This window comes from Urtica dioica, chromosome 8 (genome assembly GCF_054948205.1).
Source record: "Urtica dioica subsp. dioica isolate 48M chromosome 8, U.dioica_male_clone48M_v1_H2, whole genome shotgun sequence".
Taxonomy (NCBI): Eukaryota; Viridiplantae; Streptophyta; class Magnoliopsida; order Rosales; family Urticaceae; genus Urtica; species Urtica dioica.
This window is the reverse complement of record NC_142763.1, coordinates 12,120,072-12,134,279: the sequence shown is the minus strand read 5'-3', so window position 1 is coordinate 12,134,279 and position 14,208 is coordinate 12,120,072. Positions and strand designations below refer to the sequence as shown.

Genomic DNA, 14,208 nt, shown 5'->3' with positions numbered 1-14,208 from the left:
AATAGCTGCATATCACAAGGTTCCGTTTAAATTAAAAAAAATGCGAAGGAAAATTAATATACCAGAGAAAGTTAAAATTTAATGAAATAAAATTAAAATTCTATATTGTGTCTAGAAATCATAAAAAAAGAGCAAAAGTTAAGTAAATCGTCAAAGACAAAGTCCCCATATAAATAAATTTGAATGGATTCTATTTTTTATCCAGATTTTTTCCATAAAAAATACAATCAATTTATTAATTATACATTTTTCTCATACTTTCGCTTTTATTTAATTTTTTGGATTCCATTTTCTCTTTTCTCTATTTTTCGGGTACCAAACACACTTTAAAAGAGTAAAAAATGGTTACTCACCGGTGTAAACAATACCATAGTAAAAATATATTTCTACTAGAGTATTTTCAAGAATTCTAATTTCAAATAGGACCCAATAAAAAAAACCTATTTTAAATGTCGATTATACCCTCTTACTTAACGATGATTAGTAAACGACACCATATGATCATCCATAATGTGAATCTTTGATCTCTCCCGTTCGGACCAACAAGTTGAAGCAAATAGATTAAGGAAAAATGGTATGAACTAGCTAATCTCAAACTATTGCTTTTGCGAAATAGTCATAGCTTTCATTTGTTTGGTAAAATAGCCATCTCTCAAAAACTTTAATCAGATGATTGAATTGGCTTCGTCCTCATCGACGGAATCGGCTTCACTCTCGCCGCCGGGGGAATCGACTTCGTCCTCATCGGCAGAATCGGCTTCGTCCTCCTCGACCACCACTCCCTCCGCGATCTCGCCGCCCTCGCCGTCTCCGTCATCGCCGCCTCCGGTGACGACGTTGCTCGGAGAATCGTCTTCGAAGAAGGCGCCCTAAGACCGTCGAGTCTTCTCCCGCAGCGATCCGGTTTCGCCGCCGCCGTCGGAGCGATCGGGAACATCGCGAGCGTCGAGGACGCAAGAATCGCGTCGCCGAAGAAGGAGATGTTTCGGTTATGCTTCAGATCCTCAATTTCCAGATTGTCATTAAATTTAATCCTGCCTCGATTAATTTTAATCTAACCGTCATAAACCTTACATTATGTCTTTATAGTTCGTTGGGATTAAATTTAATCCAACTTAGATTAATCTTCCTTTGGCTAGTTTGCTTATAGTTGACAAACTATGACTATTTTGCAAAAGCTTAAGTTCTATTTGGTTATATAGTCGCTTGACCCATAGATTAACTCATTTTAGGTTGGTCCGGTTCGGGCGGGTCAAACTCAAAACCAGCAAGCTCTCCGACTCTGCGACTGAACAAATATAAAATTGGTTTCTGAAAAGAATTCGCTGCGATAGTCGACTCGTAACATGCACAGTGGTAGAATCCGTAAATCAGAACAAAACCAGTGGTAAACAATTAAACCCCCTCCGCCACCAGATAGTCTCTCTCTCTCTCTTCTTCATCTCTCTTTTCACTCTGGCAAAATAAATAGAAAGAAAAATAAAATCTAATCTCTCTCTCTCTCTCCTCAAACAGTGCCGAGAAATTTGAAGTCACTCACTGCAACGTTGAGACGAAGAGGAAAAAGGATCAGTGAAAATCCACATTTCTTTCTCTCTCTCACTTCACCAAAGCACCGAAACGCCGGAACATTCGAACTTCCTCAGGCCGAATTCGGTTCTCAATCGCGCCGTTTTCCTCCGCTTATGCCCTGATTCAGCCGCCGGATCGGCAAATCTTCGTCAGATCTGAGTGATGGAGGAGGCTATGGAGCTCGCTCGGGCGAAGGACACGAAGGAGCGGATGGCCGGCGTGGAGAGGCTCCACCAACTCTTGGAGGCTTCTCGGAAGGGGCTGAACTCGTCGGAGGTCACGGCGCTGGTGGACTGTTGCCTGGATCTCCTCAAAGACAATAACTTTAGGGTTTCTCAGGGCGCTCTCCAGGCCCTCGCCTCCGCCGCCGTGCTCTCCGGCGAGCATCTAAAGTTGCACTTCAACGCTCTCGTCCCCGCCGTCGTCGAGCGCCTCGGCGATGCCAAACAGCCCGTCCGCGACGCCGCTCGCCGCCTCTTGCTCACTCTCATGGAGGTTCATTTCTCTCTCTCTCTCTCTGTCTCTCAATTTTGAATGTTTCTCTATTATAGTACTTTATTCGCTGTGTTATGGTGATGGTGCATGTATCTTAGGTCTTACTAATTATAGCTTAGTTGTTTTTATTTGCTACATGGTTTACTGTATTAAGGCAGACCGAAATTTGGTTCATTGTAGCGTTGAATTTTAGTACAGCTAAGCTGTGTGAAGTGAAAGTTCCATTCGCTTAAGAAATGGTTTGGTTCTTCTTACTGTTTGAAGTGGACTGATCGGTAGAATTCGGAGGATCAAAGTGGTTGTCTATTTGTGTTTTCTTAACTTAGTAACATCAGATTGATATCCTGCTGTTTATGGTTGAAATGTTTATGTGGTGTAGGTCTCTTCTCCGACAATCATTGTTGAAAGAGCAGGGTCTTATGCGTGGATGCACAAAAGTTGGAGAGTCCGAGAAGAGTTTGCGAGGACGGTCACGTCAGCGATTGGTCTTTTCGCTTCTACTGAACTCCCTCTTCAGAGAGCTATACTTCCCCCAGTACGTGTTTCTCGATTTTTATGTGAAAAGAAATGTTTGTTCGAACTTAGTATTTTACCTGGGAAAATATAACTCATGTGTGTCTGCTTCTTTCATCAGACTTTGCAGATGTTAAGTGATCCAAACCCTGCTGTTAGGGAAGCAGCTATATTATGTATAGAGGTTAGTTGTTTTCTACATCGCTACAATAGAGCTGTTGTGTTCATTGCTAAACTTGTTGAAGAGATGAAATATAACCAAGTAGCCGGCGCCTTTCATTCTTGCTATTCTTGAAAATATAACTTGTCTGCAGTGACCCTGAGAATTCAGAGTTTTGCTTGACCAACTTGACTTTCCTCTTTAAGATTCAATAATCTATTCCTTATATGGCTTGCCTTCCAAATAACTAAGAGTGTGATTTTTCCTATTTTACCATTTGCATATGTAAAAATGAATAGCAATCTTCTGTTTAATATTTGATTCTAAAGAATCTTCATTGAAATTTTCTATTACTGGTTATGCTTTCTCATTCAACCGCATTTTATTTTTCTCCAGGAGATGTATACTCAGGCTGGGGTCCAGTTTCGTGAGGAACTTAATCGCCACCGTCTTCCCTCAACTATGGTATGTGATGCATTACCTGAATTTCGCTTTCCAAAAAGCAATCTTTATTTTATTCAAAGTGTTAATAGGTGGTACAAATTTTGATTCAAGTCAATTTTGTAGCTCACTCCTCCTAGTCCTATATAGGATTCAATTTTGTTTGGCTATTATATTGATTGATATATGCAACACCGAATTGCAGGTAAAAGACATTAATGCCAGGTTAGAGAGAATCGAACCCAAGGTCCGTTCTTCAGAAGGACTATCAAGTAATTTTTCTGCTGGAGAGAGTAAACATGTGAGTGTCAACCCAAAGAAAAGTAGTCCAAAGGCAAAGAGTTCCGCAAGGGAGACAGTGTTTGGAGGTATGCAGTCTTTGTTATCCTGTTATGAGGATCCGGTTACTTTTGGATCGAAATTACATTTTAATAGTACTATTTCTCGCTGTTGCTTGCTTGTTATTATTGCATGCAAGTTCATCTGTCTCCTTGTTGATGATACCAGGACTTACATTTACAATACCTTGTGAACTCACCTAGAAATATGAATAAAACTGTATCTAATTAGGAATCAATTAAGACTCTGAAAAGGGAACTCCTAATTTTAATCCAACAATAATAATGATTCATTTTAATTTAAGTGGTTCGACACCAATTAGGACACACAAAGTGGAACTCCTAATTTGAATCTACCAAATTACGGAAACCTATTTATTGATTTGTTAGATGAAATCTGGACTGGGTTGGGCTTTAACATAAAAAATCTCGGGCAAACTTGAAACATGGAAGAACTCCGTATGCGCTCTTAACTTGCAATTCAAGTTAGCCTCTCATATTGCCTTTAATAAGTACTACGAGTTGCTCATTGATACGCGTGAAGATGATACTCTGAAACCTTTTGAACTTGTTAAAAGCCCATGCTGTTCTGATATATTAACAATATTATTTTTTCAGTTGTAATTAATTTTCTACTATTTTATTTTGCAATTTAAATCAATTTTTTTAAATTGCCACTAAAACTTACTATGTGCTGTGGATTGGTACAGGAGATGATGTTACTGAGAAACCCGTTGAACCAATTAAAGTGTACTCGGAGAAGGAGCTAACAAGGGAGCTGGAGAAGATTGCATCTATTCTTGTTCCAGAAAAAGACTGGTCCGTACGTATTGCTGCAATGCAAAGAATTGAAGCCCTTATTTATGGAGGTTTGTTGGCTTGCTTCCGGTTTCACCTTCCTATCTGAACGTAAAATCAAATGGCAGATTTTCCCTCTTTTCTGATTTCCCCTCTTTCTGGCGTTGATTTTTTTCCCTAGGTGCCATTGACTATCCATGTTTTCGTGGACTATTGAAACAACTGGTTGGCCCCTTGAGCACGCAATTAGCGGATCGAAGGTCTAGCATAGTGAAACAGGTGACTACTTTTCCCACCAAGCGCTCCTTTCCATTAATGGATTATTAGTTTATCAAGAACTTTTGATGATTGGTTATTGTTAGAATATGGAGGATGGTCTCTACATTCTCTTTATCTATATGTTTGTGGAAATTGCTATTTTCACTTTCGCTCTGGTATTTTTCCAACTTGTTTCGTCCGTACCACATCATATTGATGATTGATCTGACTCTGCACTGAGCAGATATCAGAATGGCAGCTTATTTTGTATTGTTGAAAACAGCCTGGATTGTTATCGGGGAAGAAAAATCAACCAATTCGGTGTATAGATACTTAGCACTATTTATATCTATGTATCTAGCTTAAATTTATTTGAGGTTATTTCCTTTTGATATAAGCTTTGTTTTTTACTTACTCCTAGGCATGCCATTTGTTATGTTTCTTGTCGAAAGAACTCTTGGGAGATTTTGAGGCGTGTGCAGACATGTTTATACCTGTAAGTGCAATGCTCTCTTGCTTTTTGTCACTAACTTTTTTGCATTGAAGTTTATTGAGTATTTTGTATGGTTTACCAGGCCCTTTTTAAGCTCGTTGTGATTACTGTACTTGTAATTCAAGAGTCTGCAGACAACTGCATCAAAACGGTAATTTTATATATGCAAACTATTATTATTATCCTTTATTATTCTCTGAAACATTGTGTTATTATAATTTTTATAATTTGGGGGAACTCATTTTTCTTTCCAGATGTTGCGTAACTGCAAGGTTGCGCGGGCTCTTCCTCGTATAGCAGATTGCGCCAAGAATGATCGTAATGCAGTTCTCCGAGCAAGGTACTGATATAAATGACCTCAACTGCAGAATTATGTATGATTATACGGTTCTATTCATGATAATGTCCTTTTTGTTTAGGTGTTGTGAATATGCGTTATTGATATTAGAACACTGGCCTGATGCACCTGAAATACAGAGGTCTGCTGATTTGTATGAAGATCTTATAAGGTGTTGCGTTGCAGATGCAATGAGTGAGGTATATTTTATTAAACATTCATCCAGGATGAAAATGCATAGTTCTCTTTTTAGTAACTGGTGCCGATGATTTTTTTTTTTTGGTGTAAAGATTTGTTACTCCCCAATTTTATGTAAGCATTTGGGATTGAGTTTTTAGTTTTTAATAGCATCTTTATTGGATACTCATTTTCGAAAAGGAATTCATATTGGGGAGAAAAGTCTTTAGTTGGAAGAAGTCTCTCATCTGCTCATATAATGGAATTGTTAGTACATTAGCATTTTCTGGACCATGAATTGTTGTTAAAGGCCTACCATTTATGCTCTCTGCCTATTGTTGTATGCTAATGCTGTTAGCTGATGCTGATCTGAATTTTGCTTATACGTGCTTACGTTTTCCTTAAATTCTGTTCTTACTATTTATGTCTCGTACAATCCCTTTACAGGTGCGCTCAACTGCAAGAATGTGCTACAGATTGTTTTCAAAGACCTGGCCAGAGCGCTCAAGGCGTCTGTTTTCGTCTTTCGATCCTGTTATTCAAAGGGTATTTGTGCCAGTTATTAAAACGTTCTAAGTTATGCTCTTCGCATGCGATTTGTTGTTTAAAGATGATTTTTCCCCTCAGCTAATAAACGAAGAGGAGGGAGGTTTACATAGGCGACATGCTTCTCCTTCTGTTCGTGACAGAGGTGCACCGGCAGGATTCAGTCACCCATCCGCCCCTTCAAATTTACCTGGATATGGAACGTCTGCAATTGTAGCGATGGACAGAAGTTCAACTATATCCTCAGGCACGTCACTATCTTCTGGTCTTTACGCACCAACAAAATCACTCGGTAAAGGTACTGAACGGAGTCTTGAAAGTGTATTGCATTCAAGCAAGCAAAAGGTTTCCGCAATCGAAAGCATGCTTAGAGGATTGGAATTGTCGGATAAACATCACTCCAATATTCGATCGTCTAGTCTGGATCTAGGTACCTTATGAATTCACTTGTTTCGCATTTCTGTTATATCCAGATGCTTACATCTATGTTAAAAGCCGTTAAATCTGTAAAACATGGATTCAACTGTGGGCGGCTAAATTTTTTCCTTTTTGCCCCTAGTGCAGGAGTTGAACCTCCATCAGCTCGTGATCCACCATTTCCAGCTGCTCTATCAGCTTCTAATAACCTCCCTAACTCTTTGATGACAGATTCAACTGCCTCTATCATGAACAAAGGTAGTAACCGCAATGGTGGTTTGGTTTTATCTGATATCATCACTCAAATTCAAGCTTCCAAAGATTCTGGTAAATTGTCGTATCGAAGCAACACATCTACTGAAGCTGGACAGACATATTCGCAATATGCGGCAAAGAGGGCTTCTGAGAGGACTCACGAAAGGGGTTCCGTTGAAGATGGAAACGACTTAAGAGAGTCTAGAAGACTTGTGAGTTCTCAAGCTGATCGGCAACATATGGACGCACATTACAGAGACGGGAACTTCAGAGATTCACACAACAGTCATGTCCCTAATTTCCAAAGGCCACTTCTGAGAAAGAACACTGGTGGACGGATGTCGGCCGGCAGGAGAAGAAGTTTTGACGAGACCCAGCTGTCAGTTGGTGAGATGTCGAATTTCTCTGAGGGTCCCGCGTGTCTCAATGATGCTCTGAGTGAGGGACTGAGTCCTTCTTCTGACTGGTGTGCTAGGGTTTCTGCGTTCAACTATCTGCGGTCTATGCTACAGCAGGGTCCAAGGGGAGTTCAAGAAGTCCTTCAGAACTTCGAGAAGGTAATGAAGCTGTTTTTCCAACATCTGGACGATCCACACCATAAAGTTGCTCAGGCAGCTCTTTCGACTCTGGCAGACATCATCCCATCGTGCAGAAGGCCCTTTGAAAGTTATATGGAGAGAATTCTACCACATGTCTTCTCGAGATTGATTGATCCAAAGGAGTTGGTTAGGCAGCCTTGCTCAACGACTTTGGATATCGTGGGAAAAACTTATGCCGTAGATTCTCTCTTGCCCGCTTTACTTCGATCGCTAGATGAACAACGGTCTCCGAAAGCCAAGTTGGCTGTTATCGAGTTTGGCATTGGTTCCTTCAACAGACATACAGTTAGTTCCGAAGGTTATTTTAACAGTGGCATATTGAAACTATGGCTCGCTAAATTGTCTCCGTTGGTCCACGACAAAAATACAAAACTGAAGGAAGCAGCTATCACCTGCTTTATATCTGTTTACACTCACTTTGATCCGACGGCTGTCCTGCATTTCATTCTTAGCCTATCCGTCGAAGAACAAAACAGCTTGAGACGGGCTCTGAAACAGTTCACTCCCCGAATTGAAGTGGATTTGATGAACTATTTGCAGAGCAAAAAAGAGCGTCAGAGGTCTAAAAATTCATATGATCCATCTGATATGGTCGGGACATCTTCTGAAGAAGGGTATGCGACTGTACCGAAGAAGAGTAATTTCTATGGAAGGTATTCGGCGGGTTCGATTGATGGTGATGGGAGCAGGAAGTGGAGTTCTACCCAAGATTCAGCCGTGGTAACAAGCAGCTACGGCCAAGGAGCTTCTGATGAAACACACGATAACTTGTACCTGAATTTAACCAAGGATCTAAATTATGGAAGCAATTCTACGGGTCAGAATTTGGGCTCTGGGACTGGTGAACTGGAAAACGTTGACACTGGTGTGAATTTAGAGGGCTCTACTCTAGCAGATGCTAATGAATTGATGGGCTTGGATCGTACTGGACTCGCTGAAAGCATTGGGCATGATACTGCAGCCCATGCTGACTTGGATTTCAGTAACCATGGTCTTAAGACCTTGAAGATTAATACACTGCAAGAATCGGGTCCCAGCATTCCTCAAATTCTTCACCTGGTGAGTTTTACAATGTTTCTGAAAATTATCATCACATTATGATACCACTAAAGCATGATAAAATTTATATTTATTTATTGTTTTACTCACTGCCACAACTTAATAATAACGAAGTTGCTATTATTATTTTGGGTCATTACTTTATATTTATACATTCTTCTGTATGCTAGATTTCTCATGGATCTGAGGGAAGCCCTAGTGCAAGTAAACGTGATGCAATTCAACAGTTAATCGAAGTTTCCATGGCTAACGATCACTCCATTTGGAATAAGGTATGTTAAATTCTATTTCTATTGTAAAGAGTGAGTAGTGTTGTTAGATACATAATTTATGTCTGCCTGATGAGCACGTCTTTTGCTTCGTTTTCTCCTAGAAGTATGTGTATCACACAATCAGTTTTGTAATAGTAGTTTCTTGTTCGTTTTGCAGTACTACAATCAAATTTTGACGGTTGTGCTTGAGGTATTGGATGATTCTGATTCCTCAGTTCGTGAACTCTCCCTTTCGCTGATAGTTGAGATGATTAAAAACCAGGTTCGTTTTGTACATTTATTATAAACTGATAACATTTACAAATACACTTGAAATGAAAAGGCCTATGTGCTGGTATATCATTGTTTCAAAACAGGGATTATTTATGTATGATTGTATCTTTTTTTGGGTGGTTATAGAAAGACGCCATGGAAGACTCGGTGGAGATCGTAATTGAGAAGCTACTTCATGTATCAAAGGATATAGTTCCTAAAGTAATCCCTAATCTGCTGATAAATTTTTGTTCTAATTTTGTGGTTGTTGTATGTTTGAAACTAATGTTTTCCCCTTCCAGGTATCAAATGAAGCAGAGCAGTGCTTGAAGATTGTATTGGATCAGTATGACCCATTCAGATGTTTAAGTGTACGTAGCCCGTATAAAATTAACCTCACCAAGAACAACAAATGAAAAGGCAGGAGTAAAAAAAAAAAAACAATTTGACAGTGTTCTTTTCTCTTTTTGAAATTTGTTCATTTGTTGATTTCTCAGGTTATTGTCCCATTGCTGGTAACTGAAGATGAGAAGACTCTTGTTACGTGCGTAAATTGTTTAACTAAGGTATTGTTCACGTCTCTTCCAAAACTATCTCTCACTCTGATAACACAAGAAATGATGATATGTTTTCTCTGAAACCATAGGCTCCAACTCCAACCTCAAATGGCTTTATTTATTTTAGTTTTCACTGCTGATCAAACTTCTTTTTTTTTTTTTACCATTTCCCTTTTTCAGCTTGTGGGCAGGCTTACACAGGATGAGTTGATGACTCAGCTGCCCTCGTTTTTGCCTGCTCTCTTTGAAGCATTCGGAAACCAGAGTGCTGATGTTCGCAAGGTAAATGGCTTCACTGCTCTAATTCATTTACACTTTGGCTTTTGCCTTCATTGGATTCCACATTTGATTTTGTTTTTAATTTTTTTGAATCCTTGGCGGCGGTACAGACTGTTGTTTTCTGTCTAGTGGATATGTATATCATGCTTGGGAAGGCTTTTGTGCCATACTTGGAGGGACTTAACAGCACTCAGTTGAGGTTGGTCACGCTCTACGCTAATCGGATCTCGCAGGCCCGGACAGGGACGGCAATAGAAGGTAGCCAGGATTAATTGGTTTGCTATTTTTTTTTTTGTGAAAATGGAACAATTTTTTTTTTTCTTTTTCTTCTGGGTTTGAGGTTTTTGGTATGTATTTTTGTATAGTGTGAATACGTTTTGAAGTGGGTGGTTTGTGTTTTCACTATTCTTTTTCCAAATATTTTTGTAATTCCTTTTTATTTTGGGGTGGAAATATTCCCTTGTTTGTTTGGCGTGGTGGCAGAGTGCTTTTTGTTTGTAGGGAACTAGATATCTGTTTGGTGTTGTCCTAGATTTGCCAACATTTATATCATATGGAAGAAAAAGAGGTTTTTTTTTTTTTTTTTTTTTTTTTTTTTTTTTTTTTTCATGTGTAGCGAATATTGAAATGAGAATCACACATGTATAATACTTTTTAACCTGTGCAAAATGGAGAAAAACACTTCTCAAGCAAGTGGTAGAAATGTACTAGAAAGTTTAAACGAAAAGCAAAGAGAAACATGCGAGTATTTCATGTCTTGTAAATTTACATGTATTCATTATCTTCTGTATTTGATTTCAATTATTTGTACGCTCGATCTTCGTTAACCAACGTGATTTTGTGTATGTCTTTATCTATCACCAGTTTTAAGAGATTTTGTATTCGTTTAGAATGTTTTTGACCAAAATTATGAAAAAGTTTGTCAATAAATAAAATTTTTACTGGCAAGTTTGTCAATAAATGGTCATAACTTTGGAATAAAAAATAATTATTAAATTTTGATCCAAAACTTTCTAAATGGTAATAGTTTTGGAATAAGCCATACTTTAAATATAGTTAAAATATAGCGAATTTTTTAGACAACTTCAAAACCAACCCCTTTTCATTTTTCATGTGGATTGAAATTTTTACAACAACTCTGGTATCGTTGTAGAATCTCCAGGATTCTACAATGGTTATTTTAGTGTTGTAGAATCTCCAGGATTCTACAATGGTTATTTAAGTGTTGTAAAATCCCATTTTTGCAGTAGTAGTAGGTCTTGTTTTTAAATGTCTAGTGGTCTCTTTCGAATATTTTTCATCAATTAAGAGAACTTTGAAGGTTCCTTAGTGAACACGGAAGATCGTAATTAGCATAATGTGCAAGCTATCTCAAAGTGTTGTGAACAAATGGTGTTCATGGATAAAAGCAAGTAAAAGTTTGATACTCAAAAGTAGTAAAGGGAAGGAACAGATTTGAGAAGTTTCACATTCAATGAACTCGAGCAAGCAGTTACTCTAGGCAAAGCTTTGCAGCTTAATTCATTCAATACGCGCGATCTATAACCGAGTGTTGAAATCCAAAAAGGTAAAAAAAACAAAAATCAGCCTTAGCTCGACGGTTACACGATGGTTATAAACACGTTTTATGTACTTAAACTTGATAATGCTTTCATAAATATAAAATCTGGCCAGCAGATTCTGCACACTAGAATCCGCCTCCATTAAATGCAAATATCGTGTTCTTTAGCTTTCTTCGTGTCATGTCAATGAAAACTCCGCTTTGGAAATCGACAGAAAAAAATCAGAGATCCAATCTTTCTCCACTCCATATATAAATTCGATCAAAGCACATCCAAAGAATTCACTCAACACTGACCAAAGCTCTATTGGTAGGTTGATCATAGAAAATCCCAAGCACACAAATCTCCACACTAGTCTCTCAAATTTTCTCTTCTTTTTCAACCCTTTAATATGCTTCTGTTGCACAAACCCAAGGAGCTCTAGAAATCCATAGCTTCCCCTACATTTTACATGATTACGCGAACCTCGAAACTAAACTCTTCATAAAAAAAAATTCTTTTAGCACAAGAAAATTACAAGTTTTTTGTTATTCTTTTAGCTCCGTCCCTGCTTTTAGCGAATTATATGTTGATTCTTACTCAATATATCCTAAAATTATACATTTTCTTATACTTATTAATTGATCTAAATAAGATTTGTTGATGATTAATTTCAGGGAAAAAAGAAAAGAATTCACAAGTAGAGAATGGCATTCCCTGATGGCGGCGGTGGCGGAGGAAGGCGGGGCCCGATAATATCGTGGAGGCACCGGATCAGCGCGTTGGTGGTGGACGAAGGCCTCTTCTTCCGGACCTATGAGAGAGGCCTCCTCAGAGCCTATGGAGCCGAGGCCGAGGCTGTGGACTCTGGTGACGCTGCCACCGAGCTAATCTATGGAGGCCGCCTCTTCGACCTCATCGTCGTCGACGCTCATCTCACCAACCCCACCGGCATCCAGGTGAAAACAAAAACATAAATATGAATCAATTTCTACGTGTCAGCATTTTAATGGTTCCCGCGCTTATTGCTAAAAGTGGGTAAAAGTCGAATTTGAAGGTCCTTCAAGAAAATAGACACAAGTTCTAACAATTACTTAAAAAAAAAAAAAATAGGAAACTAACCCACTTAAGACTTTCGGAATTGATGTTTAGCCAACCTTAAGTAAATATTAGGTAAATAACCGCAGACTTGACGTATTTACATATTTTTATTTTTCATTTTTGTTGTTACAATTAATCTTTTTGAACGTGTAAATAATGGTTTAAAGCTATTTACCAAAAACTTACTAAACGTTGGTTAAATAACAAATCGGATATGTAAATAATGCTATATATCTAATGGAGCCTTGAATAAAATGTCTTGCTTTCTTTTCATTTTAAATTCATATGTAGTTGATTTTTTTTATTTTATCAACCACGGTCTTAAGATAGAAATAGATCGTCACCTGTAATAATTGTCTGATATCATTTTTTTTTAAATTGAGGTCTAGAATCTAGATTACGAGTTATGCATTTTTTAGACTGTGACGGGAGAGAAATAACTTTAATATACGTTGAGAATTGGACTTGTATCCAAATTTCTTGATTAAACAAATATTTTTAATTTGTTTGTTTGTGTTGTGGGTGGCGAGTAAAGACGACGAGGCAGCTAAGGTACATGGGAGTGGAGAGCGTGATCGTGGGAATCACGTTGGAGTTCTCGGAGGAGGAGAGGCAGGCATTCATGGACGCCGGCGCTGACGTGTACATCGAGAAGCCTTTCTCTCCCGACAAGTTTGTTCCCATCCTCGCCGCCATTGACAACGACCCTTGATTGATCCTCAAACCGGGATCAGTTAATCAAGAAAGAGGATTCCCATGTTTGTGTCTTTTCTCTCTCTCTCTCTTGCTGTAACATGGAAGTCTCAGTATCAGAGATTCTTTTTGTAAGAGTCAGTGTTGCTGTGTTGAATAAAATGGAATCCTCTACTGATATCAACTTCTTTCTTTTTTGATGATTACCATAGCTTTGATGATGATAGCAAATTCTGTGCGCCTTTATTAATCTAAAAATTTAACATGTAAACAGGTGATAGTTAATCAGGCATAACGAGAGATGTCTTATCAAATTAAAATGATTATAACTACTATGGTTTATTGTGACAATTGATTTAAAATGTGGTTACATGGTTAGGGAAGTGCCACGGTACCACTAAAGTAAACTGAATCACATAATAAGCACATAAGAATTCTGCTTCCTTTTCTTTTCCCCCACGTCACCTAGTTTTTTTTTTCTTCTTCAGCACATCTTGTTCCCAAACATTATTATGACTATTTACGCATCTTGAGTTTAACTTTGAAAAATTGGTAGATTTGACCTATTAAAATTTAGATAAAACTCCAATTCTCGATGTATGCTAAAGTTAATAATCAAAATTTATATAAATGAATTAAATGTTTATTCTTTATCCTCATAAAGTCTAAAAAAATGTATAACATGTGGTCTAGACCTCTATTTTTTTATAAAATAAAAAATAAAAAATTCGTACGAATAAAAAATATCTCGACGTGACAATTATTTTGACACTGGTGAAGACCTTTATAATATGTGTTATATTTTAACCGCGGTTAATAAAAAAAAAAAGCAACTTGATACGGTTTTAACAGAAACAGAAAATACATATTTATTATATTTTTAAAATTTGTGTCTATTTTCTTTAGTAAGGACCCTCGAATTGGATATTTACCCACTTAGCCTAGAGATCAATGAACTCTATGATGCCACTAGGATTTCGAAGAATTAAATGGTTGAAGATACTCGGCACAAATCATATCGGTAATAAATCTTTGAAGAAAAATAAAACCTCCAC

General features: G+C 38.0%; 2 protein-coding genes across 3 annotated transcripts; both read left to right on the top strand.

Moving 5' to 3' along the window:
* The first annotated feature begins 1,475 nt into the window (after positions 1-1,475).
* On the top strand, positions 1,476-10,395 carry CLASP (CLIP-associated protein). 2 transcript variants are annotated; one of them, XM_089622916.1, is made up of 21 exons: positions 1,476-2,067; positions 2,447-2,602; positions 2,702-2,764; positions 3,137-3,205; positions 3,387-3,549; positions 4,230-4,388; positions 4,499-4,596; positions 4,997-5,071; positions 5,151-5,219; positions 5,323-5,408; positions 5,488-5,605; positions 6,030-6,128; positions 6,210-6,558; positions 6,777-8,458; positions 8,629-8,730; positions 8,888-8,992; positions 9,130-9,204; positions 9,285-9,353; positions 9,480-9,548; positions 9,720-9,821; positions 9,929-10,395. In XM_089622916.1, the coding sequence occupies exons 1-21, from the start codon at positions 1,735-1,737 to the stop codon at positions 10,088-10,090; spliced, it is 4,203 nt and encodes a 1,400-aa protein (XP_089479042.1). In that variant the 5' UTR covers positions 1,476-1,734; the 3' UTR covers positions 10,091-10,395. The 2 variants fall into 2 exon arrangements, with proteins under 2 accessions (XP_089479042.1, XP_089479041.1); XM_089622915.1 differs by having other exon boundaries at positions 6,693-8,458.
* Positions 10,396-12,032: 1,637 nt separating this feature from the next.
* On the top strand, positions 12,033-13,319 carry LOC149388169 (two-component response regulator 24-like). The gene is made up of 2 exons (XM_089624686.1): positions 12,033-12,318; positions 12,996-13,319. The coding sequence occupies exons 1-2, from the start codon at positions 12,067-12,069 to the stop codon at positions 13,170-13,172; spliced, it is 429 nt and encodes a 142-aa protein (XP_089480812.1). The 5' UTR covers positions 12,033-12,066; the 3' UTR covers positions 13,173-13,319.
* Positions 13,320-14,208: the final 889 nt, after the last annotated feature.